This window comes from Gobio gobio (genome assembly GCF_949357685.1).
Source record: "Gobio gobio genome assembly, chromosome: 8".
Taxonomy (NCBI): Eukaryota; Metazoa; Chordata; class Actinopteri; order Cypriniformes; family Gobionidae; genus Gobio; species Gobio gobio.
Genome location: NC_137114.1, coordinates 13,212,843 through 13,231,966, shown reverse-complemented (window position 1 = coordinate 13,231,966; position 19,124 = coordinate 13,212,843). Strand labels below are relative to the sequence as shown.

Genomic DNA, 19,124 nt, shown 5'->3' with positions numbered 1-19,124 from the left:
CAGTCACTTCTTAATATTCGCAACATTAGTCGTAATCTGCGCTCTAGCAATTTCATTAATTTATGTATACCTAAAGTTCGTACCGCTTTTGGTCGTTATTTTCAGTTTTCTGCATTTGCAGCAGACTTTAAAGCTTAGTTCATTTATTTCATTCTCCTCCTTTAAGAATTCAATTTGGTCAATAGTACAAGACCGCTGTACGTGTTTTTAGTTATTTGTTTGTTTTATATGTTATTGTTTTATGTTGTGTTATTTGTACTTATTTGATGTTTTATTGTTCTGCACCCGCTTTTTTACGCTGCCCCTTGGCCAGGTCGTCATTGTAAACAAGAACTTGTTCTCAACTGACTTACCTGGTTAAATAAATAAATTAAATTAAATTAAATCGTTACGCTCATGGCGTTCTAAAAACGTGGTGCTCCAATTGAAAACAATTGAGTACGCCAGCCATCCGAGTGAAAAAACACTTTGGTGGACACACGGCCTAAGTGAAAATAGCAGTATTTTCTTTGCACAAAGTGTAAATAGTTGTGAGATACTGTTTAGTGCAAATAGTAGCAGATACTATTTACATGGTGTTGTCTTGTTCTTTTTTGGCTTAGTTTCTTTGTGCTTCAGTTCTGTCCGTGTTTGCCCTGTATGTTTGAATAATGATTGCGTTCACCAGTCGTTCGTTAATGACCTCATTTAGTCTGTGTATACTCCGTGTTTTGTTCAGTTCTTTGTCTGGTCTCGTGTTTATGAAGTGGATGTGTCACCCCGGGTTTCTGTCCTGTATCCTCTGGATTATTGCATGAAAGACTATTTTTGCTGATCGTCTTTGTGCGCTTCATACAGCCATCCATGAAAGAAGACCTGACTAAAACAGTAGTTCATTTTTTGGCGTTTTCTTTCTCCCCTTTTGATTTCTTTTTCCCCCTCATGGATTTACTTGCAGTTCAACTTCTCTGCTTGGAGCAGAGGGAACTGTCCACTGGAGGACCATACCCTGGACTTTATCAACCTGGCGTGCCAGACTCGCTACCCACAGTGGTCCACGCCTCACAGTGACGGTCCAAGGGAAGATTTTGACACGTTTATGGAGTGGGTGCTGGTGTGTAACTGATCGCCTTCTACTATCTGTCCGGCTGAGGAAGACTCCACCGCAGATGGTGTGCCCGAGCCTGCCATGAGAGAAAAGCCAGAGCTTCTCAGAGAATCGTGTGTTCCGGCTACATCGGTCATTCATGTGGGGCTGCTAGTGGCGTTTGATGTACCCACACCACCGCAGTCGGGGAAATGCTGGATCCGGCCTCTGTGAACATTTATGGCATGGCTGAGTTCAGAGAGGATTCTGCCCTGTGTTTCCCAATCAATCTGGTCCCACCCAACCCCAGTTCTCCAATATGTATGTTGGTTCAATCCAGTTCTGAGTCTCTAGAGCACTCACCCACCCAGCCTCCCTCTGCCACCTCTTCTACCAAAGCCAGCCATTGCGCTGGCCTTGCCTACTTCCCTACTCATCCACCCACCCCACTGCATTGCATGGATGCGCATGTGAACTTCCATTAACCAGCTCTGTCCTGGCAAGAGGAGTCAGTCCTCCGAGCCCTCGATCCACCAACCCTTCAGTGTCTCCTTGGCTCCATGTTCCTCCTTGGTCAGCCGTCGACTCACTACACCACGGTCTTCCACTACTCTGGCAGCGCTTCGTCCCTTCTTCCTTATGGCTCCATCAGCCTCCTCCTTTCCTCCAGCTCTGCCCTGGCTTGCCAAGCCCCTGTCTCCACCTCGGCCCGTGAGCCTCGGCCCTCCGGATCTCTGTTGTCACCTCGGGTCTCTGTCTCCTCCATTCCACCTGGCACTCCTCCGTATCCATCAGTTGTCGCTATGGTATTGTCAAGGGATTCTCCACGGCTCCTCCCTCAATGCCACAATGGGCCTTCTTCCTGGCTGCTCTCTGGGTCATCATCTTGCTCCCTCTGCTCATGGCCCCTACCTGGCTCCTCCATCTTTCCACTCCTTTAAGTTGTGTTTTACCTGTCCGACTGTGTCCAGTCCCTCTCTTGTTCATCATTCTCCTCCAGAGCCCCCGCCCTCACTCCTTAGTAGGGACATTATGTCGCGAGGACATGCCTTTCCGGGAGGGGGCGTACTGTCACATATATGTTCTGTTTTGGCTTAGTTTCTTTGTGTTCTAGTTCTGTTCCTGCTTGCCTGTGTGCCCTGTAATTCGACCCAGTTTCCCAGTGTGTTTGATTAATGATTCCGTTCACCTGCATTCGTTAATTACCTAATTTAGTCTGTGTATATATATACTCCCTAATTTTGTTCCCTTCTCGTGGTTATGAAGTGGATGTGTTGCCCCGTGTTTCTGCCCTGTATCCTGTGGATTACTGTATTGAAGACTGATTTTGCTGATCTATTTCATCCTTATTGGGACATAAATTCCCTAAAAATTTTTTTGTGTGTATATTCAGTTCTTATTCAGAAGTTGCAGGTGCATTGGTTGTCCTGCTCTGAAAGTGTGTAAGATCTACATTTTTGCAGTGTGTGCTTGCTAGCATTTCAAGTACCGGTACACCCAAAATCACCTTTACAAAACCTCTACACGACCCCTCCAAGAATATTATGCAGATATCATGTAGGATTTCATATGTGCAACATTCAGTAGGAAAAATTTTGATCCTGCAGGATTCCAGGATTTATTTTCATAAGCTTGTCTGTAATAAACTGGCTTGTCAGATCGCTTTTAGACAGCTAAAAGTCCTATGTCTCCGTCGATAAAACATGTCAATCTACAGATACATCACCAAATCAAACACTTTTTTAAGACCAAACCTGATTTATTCCTCAATAATTCATCTATTCTGTGACTGCACCTAAACCACAGCTCAGCCAAAAACTAATGAAATGACCTGAGACTCTCTCTATATTATGGAGTAAGCCTATTCATCACTAAGATCACAAATTTGACTTGGTATATGTCCCTATTAACAATCGTGTGTGTTTAATAGAGCCATTCCATGTGGATGTGGGGCAAGTCTGTGACTAACAGAGCTTTGGAATTAATTGGGCTCCTTGGCATTTTCAGTTAGCAGTCAGCATCTCTCGCGGTGATTTGTGTCACATTGGGTTAGACGTACAGTTGGAGGGCGCCCACAAATCTTCAGGGAACCACAAATCCTCTTCACTCCTCTTATTACAAAAGGGTCCTATTCATTTGCATGTGCACGACTAAACGCGATAGCTGTTTCTCACCAAGACAAACAGACCGGCCCCCGTGTGATTGGGTATGTGTGCAGAGATTCACAATCGTTTTTGCCTTCTATTACTAAACTGGCCTTTTTACTGATACTGGACGCCAAGAATAAAAATGAAAAAGGCCAAAAATGTTTTTTGTTTGGACATGTAATTTTTGAAGTACCTTCCCTGCTAACAAAAATGCACCGATCAGGCATAACATTATGACCGGTGAAATGATTAACACTGGTTATCTCTTCATCACAGCACCTGTTAGTGGGTGGGATATATTAGGCAACAAGTGAACATTTTATCCTCAAAGTTGATTTGTTAGAATCAGGAAAAATGGGCAAGCATAAGGATTTGAGTTTGACAAGGGCCAAATTGTGATGGCTAGACGACTGGATCAGAGCATCTCTCTATCAAAAGTGATCCAAGGAAGGAACAGTGGAGAACCGGCGGCAGGGTCATGGGCGGCCAAGGCTCATTGATGCATGTGGGGAGCGAAGGCTCGCCTGTGTGGTCCGAACAAACAGACGAGCCACTGGAGCTCAAATTGCTAAGGTGGCCTGGTCTGATGAATCACGTTTTCTTTTACATCACGTGGATGGTCGGGTGCGTGTGCGTTGCTTACCTGGGGAACACATGGCACCAGGTGCACTATGGGAAGAAGGCAAGCCAGCGGAGGCAGTGATGCTTTTGGCAATGTTCTGCTGGGAAACCTTGGGTCCTGCCATCCATGTGGATGTTACTTAGACACCACTTGACTTTGACACTGAGCATTGCTGCAGACCATGTACACCCTTTCATGGAAACGGTATTCCCTGGAGGCTGTGGTTCTTTCAGCAGATAATGTGTCCTGCCATAAAGCAAAAATGCTTCAGGAATGGTTCGAGTAGCACAACAATGAGTTTGAGGTGTTGACTTGGCCTCCAAATTCCCCAGATCTCAATCCAATCGAGCATCTGTGGGATGAGCTGAACAAACAAGTCCGATCCATGGAGGCCCCACCTCACAACTTACAGGACTTAAAGGATCTGCTGCTAACATCTTGTTGCCAGATACCACAGCACACCTTCAGGGGTCTAGTGGAGTCCATGCCTCGACGGGTCAGGGTTGTTTTGGCAGCAAAAGGGGGACCAACACAATATTAGATTATAAAGTTATGTCTGATCGGTGTATGTATGTAAGCTAGGAAAACTATTTCTGAATGTTCTCTGTTTTTAAAAACTTTTTTTGGTTATGTGCATTTTTATACATTTTGATGTTTGCATCACATAACCAGCTCCATTTTGTACGGCTTTTCTGACATAGTAAACTTATGAGTATGAGTCATGATAAAAGAAGCATCAACACTAATGTTTATGTGTAGTGAATATAGTACATTATCCATAACACGATAGACCATTAACCTTTTTCCACCACTTATAACACTTTTAATTTCCAAACTGCAGCGATACAACAAACAACATAATACAATGTTTACAGATTCATGTTTATCTGTTTCAGATAAAACTGAATGTGCTTTTAGCACCCCTCAATTCACTTTGGAATTGAAACGTGTGATCAATTTAAAGAAAATGACACCAAACAGGCGTGTTTTTTTAAAAACATATTTTAATTATAAGAAAATATAAGCAGTTTTTGCTTATATTGCGGGTGGTTGCCAGAGTGTTTCTAAGGTGTTTTTTTTAAATCATGTTTCTATAGGGTGTTCTGGGTAGTTGTCGGGGTCTCCAAATAAAAAGAGCCCACCCACAAGTCTCTATTCTCGATATTCTCGTTACTATAGTATTTCTGGTGTTTTTATCATCCAGTTCTATGAGTCCTGGGACATAATACTGGGAACACATTCATTCTAATCTTAAATACTATTTAGGATGGATTGTATGTGAACTGGGACACAGCCTTATTACATCTCTTATTCATATTCGCTTTCGTTATGACTTTCCTCTATAGATTAGCTTGGCAAGAGAATCAGGCTTCGGATGTAAATCAGGAAGGGCTAAACGTGTGTCAGCCTTTCGGACTCAGGATTGCTCACAAAGCTTTTCATTAGAGGCATGGCCAGCCATACTTCTTCCAGATTAAACGCTGTCTCATAGACAGTAATTTTCCCTGCCTGGCCCTCCTGCTGGAAAAAAAATCACCAGGCTGACACGGGATGAATGGCTCTGCTTTCAAATTACACAGGCAGGAGCAGACACAGACTTAGTGGTAGATATTTATGTAACTCTCATTGTTACCACCAAAAAATACATTATTAAAATATTTAGTCTGTAACTTGAACTTGATAATGATTTTATATCAGTATAACTTACTGACACATAACTCACACACTGTTTGTGCTATGGATGTGACCGTCTGATCAGGCTGGGGTCACTGTTTGGGCCTAAAACTAGCTTTTTTCATAATTATTTTTTACAGGCCATCAAACTGTTTTCGCAAAAACATGCACTTATGACACCAACATTTTAGATACCAGTGGAAATTCTCAATTTTCAGGTACAGAAATGTAATAAAGTAGACTAATCAAATGTAAAATAACTCTGCATAGTCTTCTCTGTATAAATTAAATATAGATTAGCCCTTATTAAAGTTACAAAAGTTATTCAGGCAAGAGTTTTCTAACATTAAAAAAGCAGGTTTATTAGGCTGCTGTCACTTTAAGACCGAATGCACGGATCCAATATACTGATACATGCTGTACACGTCTTCTTTTTCAAATGTTTACATTCATTGAAAGGATTAGTTCACGTCAAAATAAAAATGTCCTGATCATTTACTCACCCATGTTCTCATGTTCATGTCTTTCTGTCTTCAGTCGAAAAGAAATTATGTTTTTTGAGGAAAACATTCCAGGATATTTCTCCACACAATGATTTTCAATGGCAACCAATGGGTTGAAAGTCCAAATCAATACAGTTTCAAAGGGCTTGAGAGGCTCTGCACGTTCCCAGCTGAGGAATAGGGTCTTATCTAGCTAAAGATAAGGTAGATTTTGGCACAAATCTAAGTAGTCCAAATTCTCAATAAAGCCAATGAGCATTTGATATCTGATGTAAAACTTTGTCATAACACTTCTTGAAGTGGTACATTTTTTAATGTTTTAATGAATGTGGGATATCACTGTTACGGTTGCTACTGAGGTTGACTTTTCTTTTCTAAACGGTTCTGTTCCTCACACAATGCAACCATGTGGATTCTGAACATTTAAATTACAGCGCAAGATTCAAATTGATGATTGAATTTATGATTAGTCTTATTCACAGCCCAATCACAGAAAAAAGCTGTCTCACGGCAAACAAAATAAGTATTACATACGTAATTGTTAATGAAACAAAATTGACATTTTGTTCATTTTAAATTGTAGTTTTAAAGTAGTTGGACTGATATCTCAAATCATATAGCTTATTGATATTATCATTATTACGTTTGTTGAATGGTGGATGGTGAGGTCTTTTGGTTATAGGACCAACTAGCAACTACCCAGAAAATCCTAGCAAATACCCCAATAAATACCCCACAGAACCTTAGCAATGCTCTGTTAACCAGCCAAAACGTCCTAGCAGTGAGTTTACATCGTTCAAACATGTAACAATCTTGTGTTAAAAATACAATTTTACAACTCTACTTTTCCATTATATCAGCAAGCACTTAGATCTTCTTCCTTTTTTTTTTTTTTAACCATAATCACATTGTATGTTGGTTTAAGGGCCAAATATAGATATTTTTAAACAAAGACTCTAAGGTCCATGACATGACTTATGAGGTACAGTATAAGACAATCCTTAGCCACAGTAAAACCTTTACAAATGAATTGCTGTGGCCATGCAATTCACTAAGAGAAAGCGAAAATTTCAACTAATTACCCAGCTGTCTATAACAATCCAACTGCTTTACCTTTTGTTTCTCTTTCCAAGGGGAATAAAAAGCCCATAATGTGGGCTTTTAAAAGAGACAATTTAGCTGTCACACGTGTACCAGTCACATCTACTAGTCAATTATGAACCATCAATCATTTAAAAAGAATACAATAACTGTCTGCTTTTAGTGGAAAGAAACACATATGAAGTGGCCTCAAAAGGTATTTAAACACCTAAGCCACACTTAAAATGTTTGAATGTGTCTGCAATATTTGATACAATATCAAACTGAGTGACATTCATTTAAAAGAAAAAGCACAAGCACGCTTTTCAAGCAAAACATTTCACAAAAAGTAATTTGTTCGGTTTTAACCATTTAAAGCCATACTGTATCATATGCAAATTTCTTAGGCCCCTAAATTATCAAACTTGTACACAAACTGTTGTACACAATTTACTACATGCCTTTTGTCGTCTGATTGATAGTGTATACCTTGTTACCAAATAAACTGCCTTTCGTATAATTGTAAAAACATCCACCTTCATGGTCGGGTTCCACGTGTCTTGCTATTAAATCTTGAATGATTTTAGAAGGTGAACCTTAGAATAGCTGTTATTTTGTTAGTAACATTTCAACATGAACACTTATTTGAGTGAAGCAACTTACTCAATGTGAGTATATCAAATGTGATATATCAGGCTTTTAGGGAGCCCCTTAACTGCGGGAGGAAGTATTTCAGGGCCAGAAATACAGCCATCAATTCGAGGCAATTGATGTGTTAATCGAGATGATGGCCTCCCCAGACCTCTTGGGCTGGACGTCCATCTAAGACCACTTCCCAGCATGTGAGGGAAGCATCAGTCTTTAGTATTCTGCAACGACAACACACACCTAGGGCCATATTTTAACGATCTGAAACGCAAGTGTCAAAGCGCGAAGCGCAAGTAACTTTGTGGGCGGGTCTCGGCGCTGTTGCTATTTTCCCGGCGGGATAAATGGCTCTTGCGCCCGGCGCAAATCTAAAATGGGTTGGTCTGAAGTAGCTTCATTATTCATAGGTGTGGTTTGGGCGTAACGTGAATAAACCAATCCGAGCGTCATCCAACATTCCCTTTAAAAGCAGGTGCGCAAGTTCCATTATGGATTGCTATTATTATGGCGTATTTACCAGGCGCACGCCAGGAGCGGTTCACAGCCGAGGAGACTGATGTTCTTGTAAGAGCAGTGAAAGACAGAGAAGTGAAGTTGTAATGTTGTACATTATGGTAAAGGTGATTTCACAGTCTTTTTTTTTTTTCAGTCTTTCAGTTTTTTCAGTTTTTCAGTCGATTTTTTTTTCCTGGTTCTTGACGGACAAACCAATTTGTCAGATGTCCTTTATACATATAGGCCTATGTCTTGCCACTATTGGGCAAACAGGTCTTATCCTTAATTATTACAATGAGCCTGAATCATTTGTAAGCTAGATTTATGCCTATTTTTTCACATCTTCGTGGCACACCACAATGATTTCCGTCATCTCATGTGTTAATATTTTTTTAGTGTAACAATTTATGATTTGCAAAAATAACTGTTGCATCTGTGTAGATTACATGAGCAAAGTGTATGCGCGTTGTGCACGCTATACATTATGGTCAAGCATGCGCCCTTAAAATAGCATAATGAACAACGCGCAACGCGCCACTGACTTTAGACTAGGTTTTTTCTGGTCAGTGGCGCAATTGTTTAATGGAACAGCAAAATAGCACCAGGGATTGTTTGCGCCGGAACACGCCTCCTTTTTTGCGCTGAACCGCCCAGGTAGCGCAAGTTCATTCACTAGTTTAGCGACGTGCTTCTGTGGAGGGAAAAGCGCGCTTTGCGCGGGTGCAAAATAGGAATGACACATGCGTCGGTGTACAAAGTCAATTGCGTTGGGTGCAAGATAGGGCCCCTAGAGTGGGACCCCAGGTGAGGAACCGGGGTCTGAGCCACTTAGAAAGGGTACGAAGCCCCCGGCGGGTAACCCTTATTTTCCTTTGGGGATTGGCCCTTGGATGAAATCCCCTGGCTCTGAGCCACAACTGAAACGGTCCCATGAGACCAGGAATTCTTTGGAAATGATGATGTGTGTCCTGACCTAGGCTGATATTGCTCAGAATGTTTAAGATGGACTCGACACGTGTGGGAGACAGCCATGCCCACATGCTGAACGAGTCCAAATGGGTCGGAGAGAGAACGCTTTTCTTGGCATTGAGTCTCAACCCTAGAGATTGAAGTTGAGATGGCCCAGTCTGTTGTGATTGGTCTACTCTGCTCTGATTGGTCAGATTGCCCAGTCTGTTGTGATTGGTCTAGCTAGCGCATATTTCAAGTGAATGACTGATGTAACATTAAAGTTTGCAAAACAAATCTTGTTCCATCCTTTATATTTCCTCAAAGTAGGAAGAATAACGGACAATCTGCATTAATAAACTCAGTTTTAGGTAATAGTGGCCCACAGATGATGAGCAGAATAATTTCAGTAAGCAGTAATAACGTGAGTTAGCCAGAGACCTACACAATATGAAACCCAATAAACACATTGTAGAGCTTCTTGACATGATGCCATCCAGTATCCGCTGCAGTGTTTGAGGGGGTTCAAGGTTTTCCTGGTCTTATATGCTAATGTTTCGTCTTGACGTCACAACGAAACGGCTTAGGACTCGTTTAAAAAACGATTCAATTAATTGACTCAGAGTCGACTCTTACTTTTGAGAGACAATAACTTTATATATGGTGCACTTTCAAATTTAAAACTTTGCAGGATGCTTTCATTCACTTAGAACTGTTACACACTACATGCAAGGTCATTTAAAAAAAATCCATAATAGGGGCACTTTAACTTTTTGAGGACGTGCAGTATACCTCAAAATGTCTTATGTTTTAAATCTAGAAAAAGGAAATGTCAGGATTCTGGAGGGTGACCTGTCAGTTCAAGGAGGTGTGCTTGTCACCTTCCATTGCCAAGCGATTGGCTGGTATCCGAACCCTTCAGTGTCCTGGGTGGTCAACGCCACCAATGTGGACAGAGGCAACTACAACACCAGCAGTCTTCAGGACGCCAGCGGCCTTTTCAACTCCACCAGTGTGCTTCAGATAAAAGCCGAGGCGAGCACCGCAGTGGAGTGTTGGGCGTCTGTGTCTGCCGCTCTAGCCCACCAAACAAGCACTGTCAAGCTGACTGTAGGTAAGAGTGATTGGATATTAATGAGCTCCTCATGCAAATAAAACAATTCACATTAATAGTTTGATCACTTTGTTTACGATTACATTCTAAAACACAAAAGAGATGCATGGGTCACACTTTATATTAGGTTTTTTTAACTACACTATATGGCACTAAAAGTGGTGCTTCGTCATAATCAAAGAGGAACCACTTTTGGTGCTATATAGCACCATATCTTAATATGTTTTGTATATGGTAGTGGTGCTATATAGCACCTTAGCAAAAGAACCGGTGAAGAACTGCTGAAGAACCAAAATTGGTGCTATACAGCACTTAAAAAGGTTCCCCTATGATTACGAGCCAAGAACCACTTTCAGTGCCATTGAGAACCTTTTTTTTTGTGTACTATGTACTTATATAAGTAAAGTTATTTAGGTACAATGTACTTATTGCGTTAATGTTGTATTACAAAACACTTTTGCTGCTATTGAGGTGGATACGGGTAAGGTTAGGACAGGTTTGGTAGTATGGGTAAGTTTAAGGGTGGGTTAAGCGGTAAGGGAAGGTCAACAGTGTAATTATAGAGTTGATTACAGAAATGAATTACAGCTGTAATTAGAAGCAGGTATTTTTTAAACATGAGTACAATGTAAAAACATGTATGTACACAATAAATGCATTGTATCAAATAATTAATTTAAATGTTAGTACATAGTTAAAGACAATATAAAGTGGAACCGATGCATTATATATCAATATTAAAATCATAAAAAGCTAAATAGCGTTGATAAAGATTTCTTTTGTTTTATATATTTGATTTAGCTTGATTAAATTCAATCTTATTGCAGAGATACTGTACGTGTTATAAGATGGTGAATGTGATTTCACCAAGTACAACATCCCAATCAACCAATCAGATTTTCAGGGACAAGTTTACAGTTTATGTCAAGTTTAGGCTTACAATGGTTAGGTGCTTCTACATCAGTGTTATTCACCTATCATTTCCCTCTGAATTTAGGGATAACTTATGGGTAGGTTTAGGTTTAGGGGTAGGTTTAGGGGTAGGACCATGTTTTTGGACAGAAATGTTGTTCCAGGATGAACAAAATATGTTGATCCAGGAACTTTTCTTACTTGACTGTTATATGATATAAGTGACAGTGATATAAGTCACAGTGGGTACAGTAGGCTGCATATAATTTCTCTTCCTCATAGCTACAAAAATACTGAATAAATGCATTGGGTCAGTTTTGTGCATATAAATGAAGTGGCAATATTTGTACAAATGTGTTTTGCAGAGGCACCGCAAATTACACAGGACTACACAGTTGTGATCGCCGTGATAGTGTCGGTGTGTACGATCATTCTGCTGGCAGTGCTCATCCTCATCTTGTGCTATAGAAAAAAACTGACAAGTAAGCAAATCCAGTTTACATTCCTCTTAAAAGTTCCCTTTTAAACTCTCCTGCAAGTTATTAAACCAATGAAGAGAGAAGTTAAAGCAGTGCTAGCCATAAATTGGAGCAAAGGCAAGGACGCATTGTGGTAGATTGAGCTGTCAGCAATAAAGGGCAGTTTAAAGGTTTTACTGCATCACTCACCTGCCATGCAAAGTGCTTACACATCATTTAGGACAAAGAATAAACCATTTAAGATGGAAAACCTATTAACAATGTCATTGTTCGAAACGTTCTTTGTTTTTATCTTTTTTTTTTTACTCACTATTTCTCAAAGAACACTTTATCAGTGGTTTAATTAGAGAGATATTCCAATAACACCTGTGAAAGAAATATTGGAAATACATTACAGCACACTTTTTTTTTGTATCTGTACATGACTTATTACATATTCATTAAGAGTACTGACAGATTTCAAAAGGTGTAAACATGTTTCACTACTAAAACACCCAATGTGTAGATATTTATTACAATAATAAATACAATGTTTTGAGAATATTATAAGTATATTTTGTAGGGTGTTATAACATTTTCACATACAGACGACAATGTTCTCAATACAATCCCCGCTCACACGGATTCGAGAAAAATATTAAAAACGCTGCATTATTAATGCCAGGCCAGTAGTTGGTAATGTCACTTTTAAAAAAAAAAGAAACACTGTATAGACTGAACATGTAATACGCATGCACGTGATGTCACTGTTTTCACAAATTCATGTTTTATAGTTCACACGGAGATCATGGGCACTATCATACAACCTGCGCAATGCAACGCCAGGCGCAACGCCAGTGTTTTTTTTCTAGTTTCAACCCGACCCAGTTATCATTTTCACGTCCAGCACCACATAGTTTAAATAGTAAATGCACTCATGCCCATCTATTCACCAATGGGTGTGCTGGTCTGAAAACCAAGTGTGTTCAGGCACATCGTTGGCGTGTTGCTATTTTGAAGAACTGAAAACGACTGTGCCATTGACCACCAAAGACCTGCTCTAAAGTCAATAGCGCAGTATTTTTTGTGTTATTTAAAGGGTGTGTGAGTAATATGTGCCTATAGGCGGGTGCAAAACCTGCGTACACTCTGCTTATTACACACACAGGGATGCGCAGCAGCGCACACACACATGCCAAATATTAAAAAAAAGAGGATTCCTCTCTGGAGAAGCGTTCAGTCTTTCCGCTCGCAAATTCTCCCATGTAAATAGTGAATCCGCCATGGTGCGAGCGTAACTGGCTTTTAAAGGGAATGGGAGATGAGACTCTGATTGGTTTATTGCATGTTATGCACAAAACACACCCTAGGTACAACCCTTTTGAATCATGCGCCTGGCATGCCGACCATTTTTTCCGTAGTTAAACTAGGAAAAGTAGATGCGGACACGCCCTAAGTGCACCTGCGCCATGCACTTCAGACCGCTGAGATCATTAAAATAGTTTTTTAAAATCTTGCACTTTAAATTAGCCTGCCTCTACCCTCCTATGTACGTTCGCTCAACTTTCATTTTCCTTCAGTACTCCGTCTGGGACTGCTGTATATGCTTAGGTTTTCTCCGAAATGTTTTTTACCGGTCCAATCAGCGAACAGAGGGAGTGGCTGAGAGCGATGACGTTGATGTCGTGCGCTAGTTTGAGTTGTAGTTTAGTAATGGCGGCGGAGAAAGATGCGAGTGAAGCCATTCATTCCTGGCACCGCTGCCGAATATCCAGAAGTTAAAGCCGGAGCAGGAGCAAGAACAAACTTTGCTGAGTTTTATTGGTGGCCATGATGTTGTGGCCCTGGAAAAGTATGATTTTCCAGCTCGCTCCGTTAGTGGTGAAGGATTTGGCTGAAGCCGTCCGTCTCCCACCACCCATGTTAAAATCCCCGGCCGAATGACCTACTGTTTTAGACAAACACCAGGGTTGTGTGGTAATTTAATTGCTCTCCGAATCCTCATCTCTGAGTTTTCAAGAATATATCTTATATCTTATCTATATCTTTGACCAGAATATAACCTTTTTGACCACTGCAGAGCACCGGTTGCGGTTGCGCTTCGCTGTAATTCAGACGCATTTCTAGACTTGTATTTGAACGGCAAAAATGCATAAAAAGTTTTAAGTTTTTCAGTGTACTTTTTGAAGTTGGAAAAGATAAGATGCCCTCGGTATGCTAGTTATGGTTCTTTTCATGACAAATGGCAACCTTTTATAACATATTTTCACTCCCTTGAAACTTTGCCTGTTGACTGAATTCCTGTAAATTATCACCATTACTCCCTCAAGGTTTTTTTTTTCGTTCCTTCTGTTTTCTTTGTTGTAAAAAAGGGGTCTTCATTATGTCTGTTGTTTCAATTGATATGTCTTTTACTTTCCACTCAAAAAAAAGAAAAGAAAAGTTGTACGTTTTTAGTGTAAAAGGGTGTCCTGTAAACGGCTCCTAAGACTATACAGCATGATATTAAAGAAGAGTTAACCATATTTTGACCTGTAAAATTCCATTTATTTTTACTTGTTGCAATATATAATTTGTATTGTATATTTTATTGCAATAGACAATGGACAATGGATCTCAAATTTGTTACAGACTCTTATCCTCTTGTTGCACCAGCTACTAGGATGTCATACTATTCAGGCTTGCTACCAGTCGAGTAGTTTAGAGTCTAGAGAAATATCAAGTTACATGTATGCTATTCTTTTTCTCCTTTTACAGAATTGAGCTCTGAAAATAAAGTCAGGTAAGACATTTAAGAGCTGTTTTTGTACATCACACCTGTTTTGAATGTTTTCCTCTTCTGCACCAATGCTGTACATGTAACATCCATAAGATGGAAAATGACCCATAAGCGACAGAAGTCTTGATCTTTCTTAACGTTGCACATAAGATGCTAACACTAACACAGTGCAGGCATAATGCACAAAGCCAATCATATCACACTACTGTTGAACTAAGAGGTAGCTTGATGTTTGAATGCCCGTTTTTAACATTCATTGCACACACACACATACATGAATAAACATAGTGACTTTTTCAAGCTGTTAAAACAACAACCTTGAAACAAATCATGGAAATATTGAAGAGAAATAGAGCATTTTCCATAAATTCCAAACACAGAGAGAAACAGTTTTTGCTCAGTATTGCATACTAACACCCAACAGCTATTTCAAGTCAAATCAAGTCATCACCTTTATTTATGTAGCGCTTTATACAATACAGATCGTTTCAAAGCAGTTTAACGGCGATAAACACAAAGTAATGTCAGCTGAGGTCAGTTCAGTGTTGATTCAGTTCAATAAATGCGTAAAGATCATCAAATATTAAATGAGTTCAATTAAGCTATAAATACTCCCTGGCCTCTACTCTAGCATCCCATTCTGAACATAGCCACTGACTCTTATGTTGAATGTAAGAAAAACTGTTTATTGCATTGCATTTGTCTTTCCAGCTCCTCTTCATGGACTGTCAATTTAAGCAGTGAGAGGAGGTCTGTTGCTGATGAAACCAGCGGAAAAGTGAACCCAGGATACAAGGCTGAAGACGTAACAAGTAATAGCACCAAAATACACAATCAACAGAACACCCTGATGTGTTAAACTAAATTATATGGGGCATAATTCCTGCTTTATTCTATGAATTTTCACAGAAATTAAACAAAAAATCTACACACTTTATGGGATATCAAATATAACAAAGAAGTTAGGTCAGTCTTTGTGGAAAAAGCCTTTGTTAAAATAATGGTAACTTTTTGCCCTTAGTGTTAAAACTGCCAATAATTTGTGCAATTTTGCTTCTTGAGTGTAAAAGGTCTGCAAAGTTTCAAAGATATAAGTGCTGATAAATGTTACTGTCTCCCAGAAAAAAGAACCAATTCTGAAACGAGTCATCAGTAATTCCAGTCTAAAGGCCTTTGCACACTGAGTCCGAAATTTTTGCATGCGTTTTTTCGTATTCGTAATCCGAAAAATTCGTCACGCACAGAGACCTTGCACACTGAGTCCGATGCGTATTAATGAATGCGTTACGAAAAAAAAAACGCAAAACAACACAAAATGCCGTCTTCCACCTCGTCAAGGAGCTGCGGATTATCCAGACCGATTCAAAGTTGAATGTCAGTGGCTCCGTTTGATGCTTTGCTAGCGATTCTGGAGCCACATATTAAAAAGAAGACCACCAATTTCCAATCCTGAACAGAGACTGGCAGTATGTCTAGGATCCGCGCGCACACACACACACACACACGGTTTACAGGGAGTTGGTGTGCTATAATTATAGCTGTGATATTGTAGTATTTTTGATACAATAATATTTGTATATATAATTGTAGGTATCTGAGGAGCACTGGCGATTCATTCACCAGCACTGCCAGCAGTTTTAGGTTGGGCATCAGCACTGATGTGAAAAACGGATGCGGAAAACGCAGAAAATCGAACATGTTCCGATTTTTTTTTTGACGGACGAAAGTTTCGGAGGCAGTGTGCAAGCGTGATTGACATAACGTGAGGTCGAATTAATTTTTTGACGTGCGAAAATTTCGCATGCGAATTTCGGACTCAGTGTGCAAAGGCCTTTACTTCTCGCTCAAACCTACGTAGGTTTATAAAACATTTGCATAATGCCATCCTATGGTCTTCATTGTCTGCCCGCGAACAAAGTCTACTTTGACCCTCAAACACTGTAGTTTTAGCGGAGACTGGAAGAGTTTGGTTCGGGTTGTCTGCATGTCGAGCAGACGCTGTTTTCTGAGCTGTGAAAGCAAATACACTTTGCATACACTTCCAAAGGATGAGGAATCGGGCTCAAATCGATACGGTAAAACTGACGCCATCATTACTGTTCGTATCACTGTGTATCAAGTGCTCAGAAGCACTGGAGCTGAAATTTAGATTTGGATTCTGTCCAATCAAAGTAGACCAATCACAACAGACTGGGCCATCTGACCAATCAGAGCAGAGTAGTTACTCAGAAAGGAGGGGTTTGGAGAAAAGAGGTGATGCTGTAATATATTATCAGAAAATTGTGTTTTGACCTTGTAAACCTATTGTAGGAGACAAAATTAGGGACCTTTTAAATAGCATAATCGGGGCACTTTAATTAAAACAAAAACTGTAAAAAAAAAATGTTGCTACTTGAAATGAAATAAGGTTTAACTAAAATCAAATAAAATGACATATTTAGTCAGGTTTCCACTTAAAACAAGTAAAAAAAAGCCAGTGAAAAAGAGAAAATACACTTTTTTTTTTTGGGAGATTTATTTTTCTAAAAATATTGATCAAAAAGACCATCAAACAAGTCTTACTGTCTTAATATGTAAATATATCTTGCTTTAGATATTTTCACTGGATAATAAGACAAGCATACTTAATATGATGTTTGTATTTTTATCCAGCAGTAAGTGCACATTGAGCAGTGTAGGTCATGTCTGTAAGATTTAAGGTGGTGAAAAGTCACACACAACTGCTCTTCACCCCACAGGTTCAGGACACGGCGACCTCAGGAATAGAGCTGACAGCACGATAAACGTCATCAGCCCTCCACGGGTAAGAGGAGAGAGAATTACTGCCTCTGCATTATTCAAAACTAGTGGTGGGTTTTCTGACACCTGGGAAAAACTCTGATCTCTCTATTGCTATGTGAAGGAATATTCAGTCAGACATTTAAATAGTATGTAAATGCTTTATGTAATCCCTTTTTATTTATGAAAATGCCCTTTACTTTCTGTAATCATACTGTGGCACAGCAATGAGCTTCACCTCTATAACCCATCATGTTTAAATAATTCATAATGTAAATTTTTCTGATTAATGCTAATTGGATGCTGGGTCATTTTCAAGAAACAACCATTTCATTTTTAAGCATTTCATTTGAAATGGTTACTATTGAACTTTCAAGAAATCATATTTCTCACCATCAATCATAGACATTGGGCCACAATCTCGGGATGATACATTTCAATGAATATTTGGTAGAATTTAGATTTGTAAAAACTTCTCACGAATGGGAACTTATGAATGGGACGATATTCCGTTGTAAACCAAGCATTTAAAACAAAATTTCACGTTTTATCAAAGTCCTTTTAAAGGGTTAGTTCACCCAAAAATGAAAATTCTGTCATTAATGACTGACCCTCATGTCGTTCGACACCCGTCAGACCTCCGTTCCTCTTCAGAACACAAATGAAGATATTTTAGTTGAAATCTGATGGGTCTGAAAGGCCTCCATTGGCTCAATGCACGGTTCACTCTCAAGACCCTTAAAAGGTACTAAAGACGTCGTTACAAAGTCCATCTCACTACAGTGGTTCTACAATAACTTTATGAAGTGACGAGAATAGTTTTTGTGCGCAAAAAACCCTAAATAACGACTTATATAGTGATGACGATTTCATAACACGGCCTCATGAAGCTTCGAAGCGTTGTGAATCAGTGAGCCGAATCAGCAGTTTGGATCGCCTAAGTCACGCGATTTCAGCAGTTTGAATCGCCAAATTTCAGCAGTTTGGCGGTTTGACACGCGATCCGAATCATGATTCGACTCACTGATTCATAACGCTTCGAAGCTTCATGATGCCGTGTTTTGAAATCGTCATTACTATATAAGTCGTTATTTAGGGTTTTTTTGCGCACAAAAACTATTCTCGTCACTTCATAAAGTTATTGTAGAACCACTGTAGTGAGATGGACTTTGTAACGACGTCTTTAGTACCTTTTAAGGGTCTTGAGAGTGTAAAGTACCATTGAGCCAATGGAGGCCTTTCAGAGGCATCAGATTTCAACTAAAATATCTTCATTTGTGTTCTGAAGATGAACGGAGGTCTGACGGGTGTCCAACGACATGAGGGTGAGTAATTAATGACAGAATTTTCATTTTTGGGTGAACTAACCCTTTAAGTCATTTCACTCGGCGGCCATCTTTGAAACGTCCTTTAGGACATGCAAGACATACATTTCCTATCTCTCTGAATGGGGGAAAATCAAATTCTCCAAAACTGTTTGCCAAGCTTATGACCAATGAATCTGACAACTGTTGACAACTGAATGTAATCATAACGTTTGTTTCTAAATGCTCGAATCATGTAAAAAAAACGTAATTTTTCAGTCTTGAAAAAGCTTTCAGCTTGGCTTGCGAGCTGGAAAAACCAAACTCTGGTCAGGCCAATCACATCGTGTATGGAGTCGGTGGGCGGGCTAAACATAATGACGGCAGAGTTGATGCAGTTCCGCGTGCTACTTGAAAACAAAGAAGCTGGCGAACAGCGGTCTTTCGAAACGACTTTGGCCGCGACTCTGGAAGACGAAGCTTTTCTTTGAGAAAAGAACAAAGAACAGCACTGAAGTCATTCTTAAGAAAGGAAGATGTGTTCGGAGTTTAATCAAAAGTTTAATCTATCAACTCGCTCCGCTTCACCTTCTTCG

General features: G+C 39.9%; 1 protein-coding gene across 3 annotated transcripts in view; it reads left to right on the top strand.

Annotated features, from left to right (window-relative positions):
- igsf5b (immunoglobulin superfamily, member 5b) overlaps positions 1-19,124 on the top strand; it is a 30,081-nt gene that overhangs the window by 8,567 nt on the left and 2,390 nt on the right. For 2 of the 3 annotated variants that reach the window (XM_079824415.1, XM_079824416.1), the window contains exons 4-8: positions 10,004-10,297; positions 11,575-11,691; positions 14,425-14,449; positions 15,158-15,258; positions 17,185-17,249. In XM_079824415.1, coding sequence (XP_079680541.1) covers positions 10,004-10,297; positions 11,575-11,691; positions 14,425-14,449; positions 15,158-15,258; positions 17,185-17,249 — 602 coding nt within the window. Of the gene's footprint in view, positions 1-10,003; positions 10,298-11,574; positions 11,692-14,424; positions 14,450-15,157; positions 15,259-17,184; positions 17,296-19,124 lie in introns of all 3 variants that reach the window. The other variant, XM_079824417.1, reaches the window with a different exon arrangement.